Consider the following 21,947-nt stretch of genomic DNA (forward strand, 5'->3'; position numbering starts at 1 on the left):
GAGCAGGGTACCTACTTGTTTTGGTATATATTAACAATACATATTTTTGATGGATAGCATTGGACATGATTAATAAATTAAACAAGATTGATTTTGCATTTATTTAATAAAAATGATAACCTAGACAATGTACTGTCAATAATGGTCAAATAATAATAATAATAATGCAATAAGCTGTTTTATAAATCTTTATAGTTTTATATGCAAATCATAGCAAAAGCCTAAAAGCATAAGTGTAAGTGTTAGAATTTCCTCTAGCACAGCTTATTGTTATTTGAGATAATATAGATGGCGAAATTATATACAAAATCTTTGGTTTAAAAAAATAACTAAGTAAATGACGCTTCAGATCTTCATAGCACTAAGATCTGGTCGGTCGAAACGATTACATTTATTTGTAATCTTTTCTGCGTTTACAGGATAGTTGTTACCTCGCCGCCGCGGACGCAGCGGTATCGAGGGTTCATCACAATGCCAATTTTTTTTTAGTTTTTTGTTTTTTTTTTTTATATTTCATTATCCCTTACACCTACATTAGATATATGCGTCTTACTAGTAATAAGTACTTTATGATAATTTTATAAACTAAGGGCCCAGACACATCCGTCACTCTTTGTACATAATATGAAAGGAATGTAACCTTTAATTTATAATATTTATATCATAAAATATTTGCCCTTATTATCAGTTTAAAATAAATCATTATTCACTTAATTAGTCTCATGGGATAGATCAACCGTTATTAAAGCCAGTTTAATGAAGGGTATGATCGTCGGGTAGCACTGTGCAATAGATTAAATTCCTTTCATGCTACCATTCGCACTAATCAATGATCCTATAAAGTCCAGCTTCATAGTTTAGCTTATGCCATGGTCAGTGTGCCTGCGCCCATTCCGAAACCTACACCCTTAGGGCCATAGTTGCGGCCGTAACAGCCGCGGCAGTAAATCTCGCCGTTGGGGCCGTCATTCAAATTGGTGGAATCCTGAAACAATAGCAGAAGTTAATTATTATTCAATTTAAAATACTACGCTCACAGCCGGTCGAATCTTATTGCTTCATTTGCTTTTTAAAATGCACGGTTCTGAAGTTTTAGGAGTATAGCCAAAAGTATGACATGATCCCTTAAGGAACTACCCCGCAATAAAAAATCTTAAAGGTTTATTAATTTGGAATGTCTCGCGCTTTTATCATTTACTCGAACAGCACGACACGTTACTTGTACCAGCTGTCCGAACTGTCAATGTCAGTTATACGTCAGTTTCCGTTCCGTTTCCCATTGATTGAATCAAGACGTCAGCCAGCGGTCAACACCCGAATACAATAAATAGTCAAATTTTATTATTAATCATGTTTCCTTTGAGAACGTTCTTCGTGTTAATATTATTTGCCGTCCAAAACGGTTTCTGTGACTTTTCGACGGAGGACTGTGCTTCTCTAGGCTTTGTGAAAGCTAACCTCTTATGTTCGTCCTGTGACCAATTAAAGGATTTTAATTTGGAGCCATTGATAGAGCATTGTAAAGAATGCTGTCATGATGATGAGTCGGCGCCAAAGGAAAAGAAGTACGCGCGTGCTGTGCTTGAAGTCTGTACGTGCAAATTCCCAGCATATCCACAAATTCAAGCGTTTTGTAAAGGCGACAAGCCAGCGAAGTTCCCGAACTTGCAAATCAAGTACGTGCGCGGATTGGATCCTGTTATCAAACTGTTCGACAAGGACGGCATCGTGAAGGAGACGGTGGCTATTGAGAAATGGGACACTGACACAGTGGAGGAGTTCCTGCGTGGACACCTTGCAAAAGATGACGAAGAAGATAAGCAATATTTGAAAACTAACCAAATTTAAATTAAATTAAATAAGTGTATTTTTTTATTCTCTGTTTTTCTATGTACACCCAAATCCATGAAAAAACCACTAGGAATAAGTAATAGATTCAACAAATGCAGCTCTTTTTGTTTCTTTTAAATGTGTTAATAAATTCATCATCCTCATCTCAGCCTATATTCGTCCAACTGCAGGGCACAGGCCTCCTCTCCAAATGAGAGGGCTAAGAAAGTAAATCTGTAAACAACCTTATTTGTACTTGTGATTTGTAACATCACTATAACTATCCACTTACAAGAGATCTGTGGCAATCTGCACATGAGAAGCATCGCCGGTGCCATGTGCCATTCTTGGAGTGCATCTGCTCTGCAGCATAGACCGGGAAGCCGCAGCGGGGGCAGCCCTGGCCCTTTGCTGCCTTGGCACCAGTGAAGGGAAGCTGTTCTGTGCTGCAGGGCAAAAAAAATTGTTAATACAAGGGTAAACTCATAAACTTTTAATGAACCAATAGGAATACTGAGAACTGAATCTAAATGATATTACAACTTTTGTAATTTAATGATTTATGAATGAAACTTCAGATTTTCAGTTTTTTTTTGTTGCCAATTTGTTTCTTTTCTATAAACTTTGTTTATATTTCATAAACACACCATACAAATACAAAATGTTTACTAAAAAATTGTATACTATTGGGCAAATGTATCAGTCAGGACACGACTTTTGTCCAATTTTAATCTAAGAGTTTGATCATTTTGACTTAATCTACAGCCCATTCAACCTGTTGTTTAAAATTCTACTTACTATGTGACAGCTGGCTCGGAATCGCAGGAGACCAGGGTGGGGGTGTGGCCGTAACCAAAACCCTTGGGCCCGAAGAGCTTAGCGTAGCAGGCGCGGCAGTGGATCTCCTTGTCGGGGCCGTCGCAAGCCAGCATCGAATCCAGCGGCCGGTGACACTCCGCACAGTTGAAGCACTTCTTGTGCCACATCTGGAAACATTGTCTTGTAAGTTTACTGTCTTTAACGCCTGTAACTAGTTGGGTATGGTATGGACTAAGTGCTTAAAGTTTTTGTAAAAATAAATTGAAAGTTTATTTCGGCAAACCACACGTTTCGTGAGATTAATAGGTTTTTTGCCTTTGTCTGTTTTTTTTTTTTTAAATAGGTTGTATTGACAGCTGTCAGTTGTCAAATGTTGCCGTTCAACGACAGGGTGACACTTTCCCGGCCCGGATAATACCGACATGGAAATACCGACCTTGTTTTTCGTGTACACGCCCATAGAAGCTCATGTCAGTTTTTATGGGCGAAACAAAAAATAGGTTCGGTATTATTCGGGCCGGGAAAGAGTGTCACTCCAACACACATACGTACACACACACCTGCACACACGTATGTACGGCGATATTTTGACAACTGACAGCTGTCAATCCGACCTCTTTTTTAAATCAAACAGACCAAGGCACAAAACCTCTTAATCTCACAAAACGTGTGGTTTGCCGAAATAAACTTTCAATTTATTTTTACAAAAGAACGGAAAGTTAAAAAAATATCTATCTACAGGAGTGAGCCACATTATTAGTCTACTTTAGTCTACTATCGATAAAAAATAATAATATGGACTATCCTAGTAAGGTCCGAGAGATCTCGGTCTCGGTCTCGGTTTCGACAAATCTCGGCCAAAAATCGTTTAGGATTTTGATTGGTCGCCTCGCCCAGACTCGCGCGTGTGGCAACTCACTGACACCCGCCTAACAAGAGTAGGTAACAAGTGACAGCTCTTTCATTTCTTTTCGATAACGATTGCTAATACCTACTGTAGTTTGATTTACGTGATAATTAAGTTTGTTTGTAGGACCCGGTGGAACGTTTAATTAAACCATAATAAAACATTTTTTTTATTAATAACGCGTGTTTTTATAGGTAATAAAATGATAATATAGAAAGAAAACTTATTTTTTTGTCTCGGTCTCGGCCTCGGCCGAGAATAGGTATATTTTTTTCTCGGTCTGGGTCTCGGCTGAGATTAAAAAACCAGTCTCGGTCGGACCTTACATCCTAGAAAACTTAAGGTACCCAATTGTCCGTTGAAATAATGTTCATAACATTCACTCCAAAAATGAGAGTGGTTCACACAAAAAAAATTGAAGTAGTGGTGAAATGATAATCAATAACCCTCCTTCGGGCAGTCGTGTAAAACGAAAACCTAGGTGCAATAATAGGCCCTATGGGGCGAACCATTGTTAGGACAGACGATCATTATATCTATTATTATGGTCGAGACGTTAGGCAGGCCACAAACCGACCGATTTTGTGTTGCTCTACGATGTAGTTTTCTGCCTATATAGGTATCCATAGTCTTTTAAAGTAGGTAATGTCACATTTTTAAATTATTACTTTACTTTATTAGTTATTATTATTCCTAAGGTTAGTTATATGTAATAATAACCTGTGGTAACTTTACTTGTTGGAGAATTATCTAAGTTTTCATTTGAAATCAGCCATATTGTACCGTTTGTACCCAAATAAACATTAAAACATTAAAAACATCTTATACAAAATCAACGTACGGCCATACGGCCACAATAGTTTTATTATCGTATAGCTATAGTTAGTTTGAATAATTTAACTTTAAAAAATATAACGGTTAGGTACCATGAGCCAAATAAGTGGTCTATCAATTTTTAAACAAGTTCCTATCAAACGAATATGTCGCTAAAGTCGAACTTTCAAGTTGACAGACACGTCTTTTGGCATTACCTATTGTTTTATGACATGCAAACGATGCGAACTTTAGGGTGGTAGACCACATATTTGGCTGATGGTTCACTTTGACCGTGAAATTCATGAATTGAACCTATAGTAATATTATGCGTAAATCGGTTACATACCGTTCCCTTAGCCAGCTGTTGCTCAGCCGCGAAGACCATGCCGCCGCAGCGCGGGCAGCCTTGGCCCTTCGGGGCCAAGATAGACGTAGTATCGGGGTTGTAGAACGGACGGCTGTTAGAGATCTCCTCTTCGCTGAAATTACGGAGAAATCCGTCATTATCAGAATCCAAAAAAGTAATCCTACAAAGCCTAGAGATACGAGTACTTAAATAAAATAGTTAACTTACGTCAAGCCGTCAGTTTGAAGGAAGCCCGAGCCACAAGCAAATCCGTAGCCATGAGGTCCCCATTTCTTGCCGTAGCAGGTCTTGCAATAGACTTCGCCGTTGGGACCGTCGCAGGCGATGATCGAGTCCAGGGTTTTGGTGCAGTCGCGGCACTTGAAGCACTTGCGATGCCACTCGCGGCCCTTGGCCAGCACCTGCTCAGCAGCGAACACCACGCCGCCGCACCGCGGGCAGCCCTTGCCAGAAGGGGCCATGATGGAAGTGGTGTCGATCAACGTTGTCTTTGGGGCTTGATCGCTACCATTTAAAAATAGGTTAGGAATAAAAGATGAATGTTTTTTTTATAATTATCTTTAGATCTACTACTCATGCATTACATATTCTTTTAATCCATGCAAAGATGAAAAATTTAAACCTTGTGCCCTTACTTATTTCAGTGGTCGGTTTAGGTAGGTACGTTTTATATTAATAACTTCACTTTAACCTGGCTTACTTAATGCTAATTTATTAATATCATAACGTGGTAATGTAAAAATAAAAACAGATTATCTCATATAAAAACATGAAAGGAATGAAATCAAAGGAAGTATCGAGTTACGTAACTTAGATCGATGAACTCTGCGCGTGAGTGCTCCCGATGTCCCATTATGAGGGATTTATGTAAGGGCTCTGCATCGGATTACGTGTCGTAAGCTCAAAACCACGGTTCGTCTCGCCGATATGAAACGTGTAAAATTAGTTCGTTCGAGAGCGCGCGGTCTATTTTCACATTGGCACTTTGCCATCTCTTGTTTGTATTATAAGCTGATTTTATGAAAGTGACTATGCGATGGAAATAACCTGAACCTGTATTGTAATTTGAGAAGTTTAACATAGGTATCTAACATTCTACTAGGCAGGTTAAAATCGCCAAGTCTGATAAAAGTAAGAATAATTCAGAATGGATTAGATGATGATGGTTAGTTACACAGTCACTAGGTACAGTTTTTCTATGTAAAAGTAAAAATCATTTGCTAAAGCAACTATAAGCAAATATAATGTTGGGTTACTAGGTTATTTATATGAGGAATGTCAAAGATTTGTAGTCCTATAGACTACATCCATTCAGGGATTCGGGGTACACAATCAATAATACCTTTGCCACTCCATGTCCCTTATATCACACATAAGCCCGAGGGTCGACATCCCCCCGTGGCCAATACCTCTAGGACCAAATCTTTGTGCGTAGCATCCTACAGCGAAAGCAAATTATAATTATTAAGTAAATGTCATCTGAAGAGCCCACAGTGATTACTCGTAGATAAATATCTAAGAACACAAATTTAATTAGACCAAATCAAGCGCTGTGCCCTCGCCAGATGACGCAAGATATTTTTTTCTGGCAGTCTCTTACCCATTGGCGTAAGGGTCACTCTGCAAGACACCGGCTCCCTTTCCGTACCCATATCCCTTGGGACCAAACTTCTTCCCATAACAGACTAAAGAGAAGAACACAAAGTTAAAAACAAACAACACAATGACGTGCTATGAAAAATATCAAATCTGGGTAATGCCATTGATTTACAATTTTCACAAGAAAAAAAAAACAGAAAAAATTAAAAGAATTAAAAAAGTTAAAATTTAATCAGTATTTCTGAAACTGATCAATTACATTTAAGTGCTGATCTTAGATCTTCATTTGCTAAAAAATGAGCTGCAAGTTGAAAGTGTTGGAAGGACGAACCTTTGCAGTAAATGTCTTTGTCTGGACCCTCGCAACAGTTAGTGGAGTCCAGCCGTTTAGCGCACTCCCCGCATTTGTAACACTCCTTGTGCCAGGCCTGGACATAGTCAACATTTGAAGGATCACAGAACATGCAAGGGCTCACCGGGTCACAGGAGCAAGCTTTTATCACAAATGTGTAATGGTGTTACGGCACAAGTGGCAGTTGCCAGGAAAATTATTAGATACCTCGACAGTATATTTCTCTATCTGGTCCGTCACAATGCATGGTGGAATCAAGCGTTCTGTTGCAATTTAAGCATTTGAAGCATCGCCTGTGATAACCCTATGGTACAACAAATTATATAATGTATTACAAGTGGGATGTTTTTAAAAATAATATTTCTAACGATTTTGTTCCGTTGATGAATAAATACTTAATGATCTCAATTCAATATGTGCCTAACCCTAAATCCATTTTATTATATCATGGAATGATCTTAAAGTTAGTTTGTTGAGCTTGAAAGAAATTAATATAGGACTTTGGGCCCTGAAAGTAATCAATGTCGGCCAATAAGTAACTACACCCTTTCCACATACACTTTGTTTCATTACTTATTTAGCAATTTTAAAGCATTTGTAATCGAATGACGTGCATAATTTTATTAGACAAGTAAGATTTGTGAGTTCATGCGTGTGGAAGGAACCCACCTTTCCACGTGCAAGCATCTGCTCGGCGGCGTAGACGCAGCCGCCGCAGCGCGGACAGCCCTCGCCGGGCGGCGCCCTCGCAATCACACGCGACTCCAGGCAAGCGCCATTTGTCCTCACACCCCTGTACGTACATAGCATATGTTATCGCCTGCACTACAACAGTATGACAGAAACGCTGACAGAAGAGTTGTTAAAAGCCTGCCGGACGCAGGAGCGCTCCGGGTGTCGCTACACTATCTTGCCCACACCACGGCGAAGCAGTTGATGCCGGCGGCGCACCTCCGCCGTAATGGGAGAAGGTAAGAGCTCCCAGCCGCCCGCTCCGCACCGGCCCGTGTACGGCCTTGCTACAGCACTACACATATCAACAAAGAGGGCGCTTTCCTTATCCCATCACATATATCAGCTAAGGTTAAAGCCTAGATGGAAGCGTTAAGTGAAGGTTAGTGAGAGTGTCAGTAGCGGGGAAAATTAGAAAACAAGAGGTTTTGTAGGTAACAGTCGGCGCATGCCTTCTAGGTGCGTTTGCAGCTTTGCGAAGCCGTGCTGAGGCAGAACAGATTGGTTTCTCACCGTTGCTCCGCTGTTTCGGTCGGCCCGGTCGGAAGGGAGGAAGGGATCTAAGGTAGGAGCGCGTTCGAGGCTGCGTCTCACTTGCATTTCACGAATGCCTCGACCGCGCTCCGACGTCAACTCAGCTAAGACATGGTTGATGGTCGACTCTTTTATTGGTGTTTTTTATAAAATAGTAAATATAATAGACCGATAAACAAAATAAATTAAGCGATAGCGATAAATAACCCTAACTATAATAATTTAAAGAACAGATTGGCGTGCGGCAGTGAGACGCCGCTGGGTGGCTGGGGTGTGGTGGCGACTCGCTAGCGCTGCTGGTGACTGCTGCGCTCAATTCCTGTTGCGACATAAACGGAGACTGGTCATGCACGTGTCAGGCGCGTAATGTACAGCCGAGCGCGCTCTACTTGTATGAGTTTTATGTACACGCTGTTAATATTGTTACGCACGGGCCCAGAGGCCGATCGCCAGAGCGACCTCAGATAAGGAAAGACCCTCAGTGGCGCGGGCGGCGGGAGAGAGTACGAGATGGGTACTTACGCGTCACTCTTCAGATGGTCTCCGCTGTCCATGGAAAGACAGCCTGCGCCACCGCCGAAGCCGTAGCCTTTGGGACCGTATTTGCGGCCGTGGCAGTTTTTGCAGTACAGTTCACTTTCGTGTTCTGCGGCATTGGTGGAGTCCAGCATCTTCTGGCACATGCCTGGGTGGGTACAGGTAGCTCATTTTAGTTTTTATTTACATCACTTACCTACAACCACAACCGTGTAACTTAGTAGGTACCCACATTGCTCTAGGATGTACGTACCCGTAATGTATCTCTTGGGTATGTTCAGAATTCGGTTCGTTAATATAGACTCCAATTTAGCTACATCAAACCAAATCAATCAAATAAGTTCTGAGGCCTTATCGTCTAACGCACTCGATCGCGTTCGCAATCGTTTTCACCACTTCTTTCTGTCACATGGTAACTATAAGACTAGGGTACAAGTAGATGGTGAATGTGATCGCGAACGTCTGCACGTTAAAGAATACTGCGGCCTTTGACGGCCAACAACTTATTACATGATCGACTTTGGCTCAGATGCCTCAAGAATAAAATTATACTTATGTAAAAGCTTGATTTAAAACTTAAGAAAAGTCGCTTATTCCCTAAAAAAATATATTTTATATTTCCATTTTGCAGAACTGCCAAATATTATTCTGTAAAAACAAACGGATGGACTTGGTGAAACTCTCTATTTCTATGCCTCTATTTTACCTATTTTTTAAAAGATTCTATTTAACTCGCAATGTATGTAACGTATGTTTAATGTATGTATATAATGTACCTATGTGCGGGTCAAATCTTGCAAGTCAAATTTGACCCTCTTCCAGTAGTCGGATTGACTTGAAATTTGGCACAATTATATAATTAATATGGTGACAATACAATAATCTGGTAATGACATCCTGGGCCCGATTGCATAAAAAAGTACAAGCTAATATTATTAGCGATTTTGTATTGAAATTCACTAATACTATTAGCTTGTACTTTATTATGCAATTGGGCCCTGGTGGTCCAACCAAAATCGTCTCTGCAGGACGGAACTCCTCAACGGTTAACGGTTAATGGCATCGACTTGAAATTTGGTACGGAAATGTAGTTCTGATGACAATGCAAGTACTTTCAACAAAAAGTACAGTCAGCGTAAAAGATTGTATTAAATATGAAATTTTTAACAAAAAACTTTTTGATAAAACTCCTATGAAAGCTGCCGTCAGACAATTTCTCACAATTGTTTCGTTCTAGCACAATTTGAGAAATTTTGGTGTCATTTCATATCCACTTGCGATGTCTTCATTACGTCAATCAATACTCGAGCAGTTTTTTTTTTGTTTTGATCATAATGTTTTATGGATCATTTATATGGCCCGGGTTTGTCGCTATTGTTGTTCATCATTGCATTTACTGCCGACAACTCTTACTCCTCTAGGTCACGCCCCTCGTCAATTGATATCTGTGCCAATTTAACGTGCTGACAGAATGATGTCAAAAGATTGCAACAAATCGCCGTTATTATAAAGCTACCTTTTGAGATTATAAAATTACTTAGATAAATATAGGAAATTGGTTAGATAAGTAAGTAGGTGGGTAATTGAAAACAACTCATGGGTTACTTAGGTTGTGGGAATTAATTTCCTTATAGGTACAGTCAACGTCATTAATAAGCGATCACTTTTGTATATTGTCACTTTAACGTCACGTCTGAAAAGCCATGCGAAATTGTGTAACGACTGATAGCGACAAGGTACAGAAATGATCACTTATTTATGACGTTGACTGTACCTACTTATATTGTAATGGAAATTCTAGGACCCGAATAAAACAAATAAATAAAAACTCGCTTTTTTCGGTAAATATGATTTGTTTTTAAGAATCTTTTTCAATATGTACAATCATTGTCTCAAGTACCAGGTAGGTACTTCAGCAAGGGGCAAACTTATTTATATTTTTTAATGCATATTTTTTAGATTTAGCATTACTTAGGATCGGTCAGAGACGTTTTTAAAATTACCCAGATACTTTCACTCCTGTGGATGTTAACAAACTTACCGCATTTGAAGCACATCTTGTGCCATTTGAATCCGCCGGCGACGCGCTCCTCAGCCGCGTACACGGACTTGCCGCACTTCGGGCACTTCGGGTTATCTGCTGGTTTGAAAGGCATTGTGCTCGCTTAACTTATCCTGAAACAAAACGTTACATCAATCAATCCGTCCGCTAAACCCCTTTCAAGGTCGATGAAGCAAGGCGATTCGATTTAACACTCTCAGGCGACTTCAATATCCAGCTGAAACTTTCATATTATCTGAATAGTCTTTATCACTTTTGAATCGCATTCACAAAGCAGCCACTGCAAAAAATATTTTCATATCAAACTCGTTAACAGAATTTGCTCTAGATAATGCATAGTTCTTTGGCCGTAATCCAAGTCGCCTGCACCACATCAATCGCATCCAAACTGACACTTATTGCTCAACAAGCACATGTACCAAACTAGGGTTAGCTATGCGGCTTCCACCGAATGCGGTCGCGTTTCGCGTAAAGATCGAGCGGCGCGGGCGGCAGCAGGCCGCGCCCGCGCCTAATTTGGGCGGTTCAGGTAAAGTTACGCGCTGGAGCAGGGTTGCATCTCTAATAATAGGTTGCACTAAGCAGAAGCCGCATAAACACTCGCGCGCGGTTGTGTTATGTTATGACAGCGCAGCGGGTTCGTTGTCACTTTCACCGTATCACGGACCTGTTCGTCGATTCGCTACGAGAGTCTAGCTCCCGAACGCGTGTACAGTGCAGGGCGGTGCTACCGAGACTGCGGTGCGCGGAGGTCGAATGATGCGCGAGGGCAGCGTGCCACCGTAGTCTATGCGCGGCTTGCACACGGCCCCAGCGGTGGGGGGCGCCGCCCTGTAGGCCGCCGCCGCCCTCGCGCAACCCCATCAGCCGCCCAGCCCACCCCGCGCGCACCACTCGCAACCACTCACATTATTACCATATCACTGTAATTATTCTATCAATTGAAAACAAGTTCGATCTGCCCACGCACCTGGTTGATGAAGTGGTTGACGTTGCCAAGATTGAAACTATGTTTCAGTATCGGTAGAATATTGACTGACCCTTTTGCTAGTAATGTTTGTCATAAACAACATGACCATGTATCAACACAGGAAACATTAAAAACGTACATAATCAAGCTCTATCATTAATACCTAAACTGAATTGAATGCCAAAAAATACTAAATACTCAAAGAAGTAGTCTTAAAGAACTAAAAAGTACCTAAAGTAAACTTGAAAAATCAAACCCTAGTCTAAGTAGGTAACCACGCTATTGGGGTAAAGTAATTACTGTTTTAATCCAATACGAGTAGGTACATTGCAGAACAGCGAAAATCAAATAGTTAAATCATTCCAGACAGAAGTTTTTAAGTATTAAATACGTTATCTAACTCACGCACATATTATTGCTCTATACGCGTAGGTACATATGTAAGTATTGCAATGCTTAAACTGCATTTGCAGATATGCTCTTTCTTTTGAAAATGGAGCACGGTTAGTTCTCAAATTCTTCGTTTCATATGCAAGACTAAAGATGAAACAAATAAACGCAGTCGAATAATAAGCCATTAGTATAGGTATACCATGGCTGAACGTGAAATTATGAAGTAGGTATGAAATTAAGTTTACTTCTTTTGTTAGAGTTCTATAAACCTTGGGTGGGATCCTGATTAAGCCTAAGGGAACTGATGTGAAAGTTTGAAGCAGCGCCCTCGATTGCCAACTACAACTCCGGGCTCTAGCACTGCGGTGTGGAAGGCAACGGCAAACCACCTCACTATGTATTTTCCCAAGAAAGTCGTCGCGAAGATCATCATCATCAGTTGGAAGACGTCCACTGCTGAACAAAGGCCTCCCCCTTAACGCCACAATGAACGACAACTCGCCACTTGCATCCACCGATTTCCCGCAACTCTCGCGATGTTGTCAGTCCACCTAGTAGGAGGCCTGCCACGCTTCATCTTCGGGTTCGTGGTCGCCACTCGAAGACTTTTCTCTTCCAAGGGTTATCTGTTGTATTGCCACTTCAACTTGCATATTTTTCCAGCTATGTCGATGACTTTAGTTCTTCGACGAATTACTTCGACTTAGAAGATACGCTGTCGGTCGATGCTGGGCACAGGTTTCCTCTCAGAATGAGAGGACCTGTACCTAATAAGTGTTGGTCCCACGCGAGCCCAGTACGTTCATAGGTACATTTCTGAACTTGGAATACCAGTGTCAGTTCATAACTAAAGTATACATACCTACAGTTGCCGACAGACAAATAACGAATTTTTCCTAAGAACGGCTTAAGTTTGACCGATTTTTACTATTAAACTAGTACAGTCGAGAGTCGAGGGCATACAAATCTATACAACCATAGAGTCAAATATATATATGTATACATCGACCTTATGGTTATTGGCATAAGGGTGTATTATTTTTGACGACCTACATAGATATATTATAACCTTGACTGGACGTGGAATCTTCAACATAATATAGTTCGATGTACTTCATTACTGTAGTAATGAATCATACGGTGCCTTTTAAAATAAGTGCCAACAACCTGTAACTTATGCCATATCTTAAAATAATCATCTGCTGGTTGCCATTGGAGGGTACATTCCAAAACCAGATAAGTGAGGCAAAAATAAACAAGGAACATGTTTGAATCACTATTTTGGCAAGCAAGTTGTATCCATACGGCCCATGCGGGTGAGTCGGTGGGATGACAAGTGGCTGTGACGCGGGTGCGATCAGGGCAGGGCGCAGACGATGTGTTGGTCTCCAAGTCTGCCGCAGGGGCCAGTCATCGCGACAAAAATAAACAGTAAAATTATTGTTTATTACTTTTACAATTAGACCTCCACCGTGTCATATCACAGCAAGCAGAAATCTTGCCAACGTGCACGCACCTGTCTGTCTATTAATATTATGTTTAAAAATAACTTTGCGAATATGTCTAGATTATCATAATTAGGTGCTGTTAGAAAATATTAGAAAGTAAATCAAAAAGTTGGACCACTTAAAATGGTAGTTGTCCATACAAAACGGCTGATTGGAAAAAAGTCTATTGACCCAGAAAATCACCCATACCTAAGTTTAATGGTTATTTTAGTATCAAAACGAACAACTTTTATAAAAAAAATAACAACTGTTGCCAAGGTGTCAAACTATTAGAATTCCACCCATTAATTACTACTACTACGTATTTAAGATTAAAGTTTTAATTAATAACTAATGTTGAAGTTGAAAATCTAGCTCTACAATTAAAGAGGTTAAATTCCGTAAAAAATATTATCAGTAATTATTTAACTCAACAGCCCCTAGCTTATTTAAAAAAAACATTTATTAAGTGTTAAGTTTACTATTTAAACAAATTATTAATTCATGCTCAATCAACAGGCGTTTTTCTTCGTAGAATGAAAACAATTTCTTTTTTATTCCTTAAACTCGTCAAACTCTATTTTATATTTCAATAAAATGTGCTTCTCTCTGTGTGCTCTAAATGCGTTTCGAATCATAATTTTCGATAGAGGACAGTAAGACAACATGCTTTATATGGCGCTAAATCTCAGCACAGCTGACATCCTTGTATGGCGGGCCGCCAACCTCCGCGTAATCTGTCAACCATATGTTACGCTAAATATACCTAAGTACTTGATTTCAAATTATATTCGTGATATTATTAGCTAACAATAAGTATCAATAAAATAACTATTATTTACCATTGACCTCCACAAACACAAAGATCAAATAAGAAAAACAAAAATAGCGTGTAATGTAATGAGCAATAATGTACCAACCGTGTGACGAACAGTGTTATTGTTCCGAAATTGGCACCTGACTGACTGTAAAGAACTTACAAAAAAAGCTTTTAGTAAGAGCTTATTTTGTCCCAGTTTTATTGCTGCGCACCAGGTACTTCGGTAAAGCGCCGCCGCTCTACCATTTGTTTAAGTATTTTTGTATGCTCTGACTAAAATGTGCATATTAATCTAAATTATGATGAGACTAGAAAAAAATATCTTCTAAAGTATCTTGATAGCCAAGCATGCTAAATAGCAAGTTGTACCTATCTCTAACATATAAGTACGTATTGGTCATTTTGGCCTATATTTTCGTCCCACTACAGCCCCTCTCTCAGTACAGACTCTCAGAATGAAAGGGATCGGGCTGTAGTCCCCACGCGGGCCCAGTGTAGGTTGGGAACTTCATAAACAACATGGGTATAGATTTCCTCACAATGTACTGTAAAGCTCATGGTAAATTTCAATTGTAATTTCACGGTAAATCCTGCAAAATTCTTAGGTGCCATCCGCATCCGAAGCTCGAACCCACGACCATCTCCTTGAGAGACCATATACCTACTGATAATCATCGACATCGCGGTTTCATCAACCTTAAGTAAGTTTTTGGTAAAAGAATCATTTTTAATAAAAGCTTTTTTTGCTGACAGTACTTTTTGTTGACTGTACTTCTATTGTCACCCAAACTTTGAATACCAAATTTAAAGTCGATGCCATTAACCGTTAAAAGAGTTCCGTCCTGTGGAGATGATCCTAGCCGGACTACCAGGATGTCACTATCAGATTATTGTATTGTCACCAGATTTACATAAGTTTAAGTACCAAATTTGAAATCGATCGGACTACTGGAAGTGGGTCAAATTTGCAAGATTTTACCCAAATAAATAAATGAACAGGGCAATTTAAACAAAAGCTTGTGAAAAACCTTCCAAGTGCTTGTCGGGCCACGCGCCATGTGGGGCTCCGTACTAAATTAAAGGTTGAGGGAATATACGGCAAATATTAAATACTGAGTTTTGATCGAGTATTACTCCTTAATACTTAGTTGTGTGTGATAGTTTAAATTTAAATTTGGTATCTACTACCATTACGTTTTGTTTTTCAGATTTTGCACTTGGCTCCAATAAAAATTAGCACTTTAAAGCTTGATACTTTGCAAAGTGGTGGAGTATTTTGGAACGGTGGATGCAATGGAGGACTATGGGGGAGGCTTATGTCCAGCAGTGGACGTCCTACGGCTGATATCATGATGATGATGATGAGATGATGATTTTGCAAATGGATCCCTAAGCCCACAATCACTTTAGACGAGGAAAAAACCCACTTTACGTGTAGGGGATATCGCAATTTCTTAATTCCAAAATTTCTTTTAAGTACAAATTTTGTCCGCGTTGTTAATGTGAAATACCTATATTGAGTTCTACCTATATTCATGCAAAATTACGGTTCTTTAGCAATAATTGTCCCTCAATTAGCCGGCGGATAGACGGACAGACTAGCGAAACTATAAGGGTTCCTTGTAGGAACCTCGAAAAGTTAGGAAAAACATAAATAGGTTTTTTTTAATTTATTGATTACAATTTTTTTAATCCGGATAAGTACCTACATAATAAAGTAATAACCGTTCGTCTCATCACTAGCCTATGTGAAACATACATATTCCCACTGCTGGGCACAGAGGCCGTATTGTATAACGTTTCTTTCGCAATCAAATGACAGTTTTTGTATGCGAAATCTGTCATTTGATAGCGAACGTGAGCATCAGAAACGTTAGGCAATAGGTACGGCCTCAGAGGTCTCCTCGCCGAAAACAAGGGCTTCCACTAGTTCCTAAGTACGTGGTGCCTTCGTAGATCGGGAACTTCACACAAGTATACATTTGAACTGATTAAATTTATTGATAGGTAGAAACTGAGATAACAAGTGTTGAATTGAAACCTTATTTCGACAGAATTTTTAAACTCCTTCTGAGAACATCGCTATTTCTGTATCCAATTTTATCACACGGGACATTAGTTTTATGGCATGAAACGAAACGGTATCTGAAAAGCGGCTTTCTTAAATTTAATTTTCTCTGGCACCCTTTCAAACCTGTCCATATCTTGATCTCGTCTTTTAGTGGCTCGCTTTTCTTTACTGAAAGAAGTAATTACCTGCCACGGCTCGACAATAGGTTTAACAATTTACTTTTATTCTTAATTTGCGCGGCAAAAAACAGAGTATTTAAGTACCTACATATTATACACGCACCTAACTACTAACTACATACAATTAGCACGAGGATCAACCATTATATTATGTATTAGGTTCCGTACAAGTTATAATAAATATTTATGTTTATGACGTTTACAAAATTGTTCATAGTAGCCACGTGGCAGTCCAGCAGGGCTACTACCAAACTCGAAACTCGAAGTTCGTGTCGTGCGGTCCCTCTCGCTCTCGTATTAAATAGTATAAGTGTCAGAGGGACCGCACGACACGAACTTCTAGTTTCGAGTTTCGTAGTAGCCCTGCAGATCAAGCAGCAATTCGTAGCTTAGCATCGAAATAAAAAAAATCCGGCCAAGAGCGGTGTCGGGCACGGCCAAAATAGGGTTCCGTAGCCATTACGAAAAAATTAAGTAATATTTTTCTAAGGATTTCGTATTTTATACGGAATCTTCCAAACTTAGGTATATTTTATACCTTAGGCTGCTATTTACTCATAAACTACTAAACTACTTGCTGATTTGGGACCATTTTGTGGCATACATAAAACTATATTTTTCTTTATTTTTTTTATCCATTGTTCTTATGTTTGTCACGAATAATGTTTTCTTTCTTTCTTTCTTTCTAATAATTCTCAAGCAAACTTAGCCGTTATAGTTTTCCTTGAAAGTTTGATATACTTACTACCATCCTGAATTGTTTCAATTTTTCCACCCACCGGTTTAGATTTTAGAGGGGGGGGGGCGCTAGATTTAATTGAAAATTTGCACTTTAAAGTTGAATATTTCGAAAACAAATCACTGAATCGAAAAATCGTCTTAGCAAACCCCTAATGATTTTAAAAGACCTATCCAACGATACCCACACTATACCACACTATAGGGATGGATGAGAAAAAAAACACCCCCACTTTACGTCTATTGGAGAGGTACCCTAAATAGTAATCTATTTAATAATAAAATCATATTTATAGGTTTCATAACATTTATAATAGACTAGCTTTTGCCCGCGACTTCGTCCGCGTGGAATAATAACTTAGGGAAGGATTTAATTTATTTAGGATACCTATTCTGCCAATAAAAGCACATATAAACTTCCACGTTTTACTGAAAATAACCTATTTTAATACATTGCTATAAATATAAACTATTTTTATTGTTCTTCCATCCATCCATCCATGTTCTTTGTTAAAACATGAATAATTTGCCAAAAGGACTAGTATAGTTATTATTCTTCATAGTGAACTCTTGACACATTACGTCCTTTATTGTAAGTTAGGAAGGTAGGATTATAATTAAGAGGACATTTTTACTAAGCATAGCTACACATATTTCCGATAAACATACTTATAGTAGTTTGGAATCCCTTAAGAACTTTCATCCCCATATTTTCAAGTAAATAAGTCGAAATTTGAAAAGCGCCGGAACCAATGTTTTTTTGGTTCCGTAGCTCAAAAGGAAAAAATGGAACCTTTATAGGATCACTTTGCTGTCCGTCCGTCCGTCTGTCTGTCAAGATCCTTTATCTCGTAAACGCGCGGAGTATCGGTATCGAATTGAGATTAAAACCCTAAACTCAGGTCAATAGTCCCGAAAGCTGTGAAAAAATCAAACTTCTAAGTCAAGGCAATCAAAATCTACAGTCATTAAAAAGGCGTGTCCATACAAATCACCTTAACAGAAAAAGATATAGGGCACTTCCGGCTGTCCTAGAAACTTGTTTTTTTTTTTGCATAAAGGTAGCTCTTATATAGCACAATAAATAAGAAAAATCTGAAAGTCATAATTTTTAATGTCTGACTGTCTATGTCAATAAGTCATCTACAATGACCCCACATTTTTTTTTTGCTACACACAATTTGTACATTGCGTACATTTTGCTATGAGTTTAGAGAGCACTGCTAACACTGCATCATGTCCTCTGCTAACATCCATTCGCCGGTTAAATTTTTAAAAACGCTTGAACAAATCTATATCTATTTATTGTTATACTGCTCAAATGCCAAGTTTCACAAAGAACCATCGATTTATCTTCAACAATGACGATCTTCCATATAAAGTTTCATCCCCTATTTCACCCCCTCACAGACCTCCCGAGCCTGTATCTTGGGACCCGGAATTCAATATTTTACTGCTACTAGTAGTTCTAAGTTCAAATTACAATGCATGTTATGAATATGAGATCTGTAGGTATCGTACCTACTGGACACTTTTTCGTTCTGAATTCAAAACCACCGGAGACTTGATCATTGTCAGCAGTCTTAACTTTTTGGTGACTTTTTAAAGATGTAGCGACTGTACGTATAATTTTTGAGTAAAGGTTTTAAATTGTGATTATTATATTCGTTTCTTAATAATCGGATTATTTATATATTTTTTTATATTGTTTGTTTTGTAAATGGGTATATGTGCTTTTATTCTAATCTTATGTTCTCGCTGCTGAGGCTTCAGACGAGACCAGTTTTTTTGCATCTCGTGGTGTTTGAATCCCTCAGTGCTCTCAGGATTCTAACGTAGAATCACTCGTTACGCTCGTAATTCAATTCTCGCAGCAAAAAAACAACTTTACGCTCTTGTTGCACAAATAACTATTTGTAGTTTTTTTTTATTTACCACTTTGTCGGCGTGACTGATATGTATATTCATGCCAAATTACAGCTTTGTAGTACTAACGGTCTCAGAGCTTAGCCGCGGACAGACAGACAGACGGACAGACATGGCGAAACTATAAGGGTTACTAGTTGACTACGGAACCCTAAAAAACATACTTTCGCCCGTCTCGCACTTTCCCTTCATTTTCCGGCATCGCTGGGGTTTCGTACTATTGAGATAGGATCTACTACTTGTTACTATACCAGTATCACTACCATGAGTTTACAGTGCCCGTACTCGATAGCGACGGCGTAAATTATTTGTATGGAGAATTGTACAGCTTCTCTACAAAAAATTTAGGTACGCCGTCGCTATCGAGTACGGTCACTGTAAACTCATGGTAGTGGTACAGCACTCTGTGTGTGTATAGATAGGTACGCCATGTACTATCGAACTTGACTAACTGAATCATGATCCACTGTAGAAACTACTCACAGAAAATGTCATAGTGACATCGCATTGCTGCTTGGAATTAATTACAAAACTTACTGTGAGAACTGAGAACATTCTATGGAGGGTCAGGAATCAAAAAAAGTGCGATAAAAACCTTTGCTGCAGATCACAAAGTACATATGCAGATTCAAAGATCCTTATGAAAACAATCGATAACGATTACTCGAGCGATATGTTTTTAATTTGGGATTGAATAACATTCAGGTGTTTACGAGTCTGGCCGCAGGTGTGGTAGATCTCTTCATGGAGCCGCGCGTGGGCCGGGGCTAAAATAACATGGAAACAGCGACGCAAGCCGGTTAGTCAGCGTACGAACTCTTCGCTGAGCAGCATTACTCACCGCTGCGCCGTGGGTAGTCTAACTCCCACGCCATATCAAAATTTCATACACTACTTTTAGATGTACGCACCTTCTGGTGAGCCGTCGCGTCAGTCAAAAGTTGTCAATTTTCTTCTACTTTACACGCTCTTTGCTATGACCAAGCATCCCTGTAAGGAGAAATGGCAAATGCTGCCCTTTATAGTTACTCGTAAGTTGTAATAACCTGCCTGAACATCAAGGATATCGGTATAAATATTTATGCCCACAATATAATATAATGAATATAAGCCAGAGTCGTAAATAAATCACCTAGCAAAGTCAACGCAACGGTCATAATTTTGTGCAACGAATGGCAAAATTAAAGGATAAATCCACTGAACTGCTCGCACTGGCCGCACTAGTTTTGACGAATGCTTTTAGTATTGTCAAAATAATGCTTATAATTTCTTTACAGTAGGTACAGAAGTCCTCTGGTATAATTTTTATAACTTTTAACCGACTTCAAATAAGGAGGTTATCAATTCGGTTGTAATTTTTATTATTTTTTTACTTTTTTTACTTTTTATACCTCAGAACTCCGTCATTAAAATTCGTCTAGGAATGCTTTCAATTAGGTCCCATAAGCACCAAATCTGGATCTGATGATTGGATCCTAAGGAAACCAAGGGAACTCACAAATACTGTACGGACGCCTTTAGTAATTTTGACATATTATTTAGTAGTAACTCGTGCATTTGCTCTTGAAAATCATGATTTGGTGAAGTGGAACTGATGATGACGATCACGTTTGACCAACGGAGCGACTACTCAATAACAAGTACTTCACGGGTTGAATTTCAATTACTTTACCATAGTTGCTAAGGAATTTCAGCTCGTTGTAATGTATATGGTGAAATGAAACGGGTGATGAAGCACCAGGACTCCTCAATAATGAACGTCTCTGCATCGGAAAAAGCAGTTTTTCGTAAAAGGTGACGAGCATATTAGATCGTTTACACTAAAAAGCATGAAAAAAAAATTATAACAAAAAATTGAACCGACTACGAAAAACCATGAAAATTATTTTCTACCAGTCTGACTGAAGTCGGTGCCTCATTGCAGCACGAGCCAGCAGGAGTGATTGAAGCCCAATATACTTACGCGTATAGTGCGTAGGTGAGGTACCTAGACGACTATAGGTCCACTCCAGCTGGCCCGTGCTGAGGCACCGACTTCAGTCAGACTGGTAGAAAATTATTTTCATGGTTTTTTGTAGTCGGTTAAAATTTTTGCTATAAAATTTTGGAAAAATAAGTTGAATAATGCATGCTATCATTAAATGTCTCAGTGTTTGTGGACAATTTGCTGCATCACCAAGCTGATGTTAAGAAGCGTGTAGGTATTATTGTTTAGTTTGTTCTCTAACGCATGTAAGTACCTGCCTAAATTAAAATAAATTAAATAAAACAAAACAGATATATACCTAACTTATGGAACCGACAGGACTTTCTTATTTTCCTAGCACAACCGTATTCGTTTTCTTGTTTCGGCCGTTGCATCTTTAGTATTGATAAAGTGTTAAACAATTTGACGCATCTCTTTCGCTTTCAAGAATGATTATTATTATAGTATATGACGACCTGATGGCCTAGTGGTTAGAGAACCTGACTCTTAAGCTTGAGGTCCCGGGTTCGATTCCCGTGACGGGGCAGATATTTGTATGAAAAATACGAATGTTTGTTCTCGGGTCTTGGGTGTTTACTATGTATTTAAGTATGTATCTATCTATTTAATTATATTTATCCGTTGCTTAGTACCCATAACACAAGCTTTGCTAAGCTTACTTTGGGACTAGGTCAATTGGTGTGAATTGTCCCGTGATATTTATTTATTTTAGTATAGATGTAGTGAAAAAAGTTTTCAAAATAATGCTGTAGGTGTCCATGGGCGGCGGTGATCACTTACCATCAGCTGACCCGCCTGCTCGTTTGCCATAAATATACGAA

The 21,947-nt window shown here is 39.1% G+C and overlaps 2 protein-coding genes across 5 annotated transcripts; one reads left to right on the plus strand and one right to left on the minus strand.

Annotated features, from left to right (window-relative positions):
- Positions 1–87: 87 nt before the first annotated feature.
- Mlp60A (Muscle LIM protein at 60A) lies at positions 88–11,332 on the minus strand. Of its 4 annotated transcripts, XM_074108625.1 has the most exons (12): positions 11,223–11,332; positions 10,535–10,668; positions 8,479–8,641; positions 7,360–7,483; positions 6,670–6,766; positions 6,340–6,424; positions 6,082–6,150; positions 4,947–5,243; positions 4,719–4,851; positions 2,629–2,816; positions 2,123–2,276; positions 88–985 (listed from the first exon to the last, which is right to left on the minus strand). In XM_074108625.1, the coding sequence occupies exons 2-12, from the start codon at positions 10,647–10,649 to the stop codon at positions 863–865; spliced, it is 1,548 nt and encodes a 515-aa protein (XP_073964726.1). In that variant the 5' UTR covers positions 10,650–10,668; positions 11,223–11,332; the 3' UTR covers positions 88–862. The 4 variants fall into 4 exon arrangements, with proteins under 4 accessions (XP_073964726.1, XP_073964710.1, XP_073964703.1 ...); XM_074108609.1 differs by lacking the exon at positions 6,082–6,150; XM_074108602.1 differs by lacking the exons at positions 6,340–6,424; positions 6,670–6,766 and adding an exon at positions 6,898–6,994 and having other exon boundaries at positions 6,082–6,178.
- Positions 1,012–1,875, plus strand: LOC141443390 (selenoprotein F). The gene has a single exon (XM_074108636.1). The coding sequence runs from the start codon at positions 1,351–1,353 to the stop codon at positions 1,846–1,848; it is 498 nt and encodes a 165-aa protein (XP_073964737.1). The 5' UTR covers positions 1,012–1,350; the 3' UTR covers positions 1,849–1,875.
- Positions 11,333–21,947: the final 10,615 nt, after the last annotated feature.

The sequence above is a fragment of the Choristoneura fumiferana genome, chromosome 2 (assembly GCF_025370935.1).
Source record: "Choristoneura fumiferana chromosome 2, NRCan_CFum_1, whole genome shotgun sequence".
Lineage (NCBI taxonomy): Eukaryota > Metazoa > Arthropoda > Insecta > Lepidoptera > Tortricidae > Choristoneura > Choristoneura fumiferana.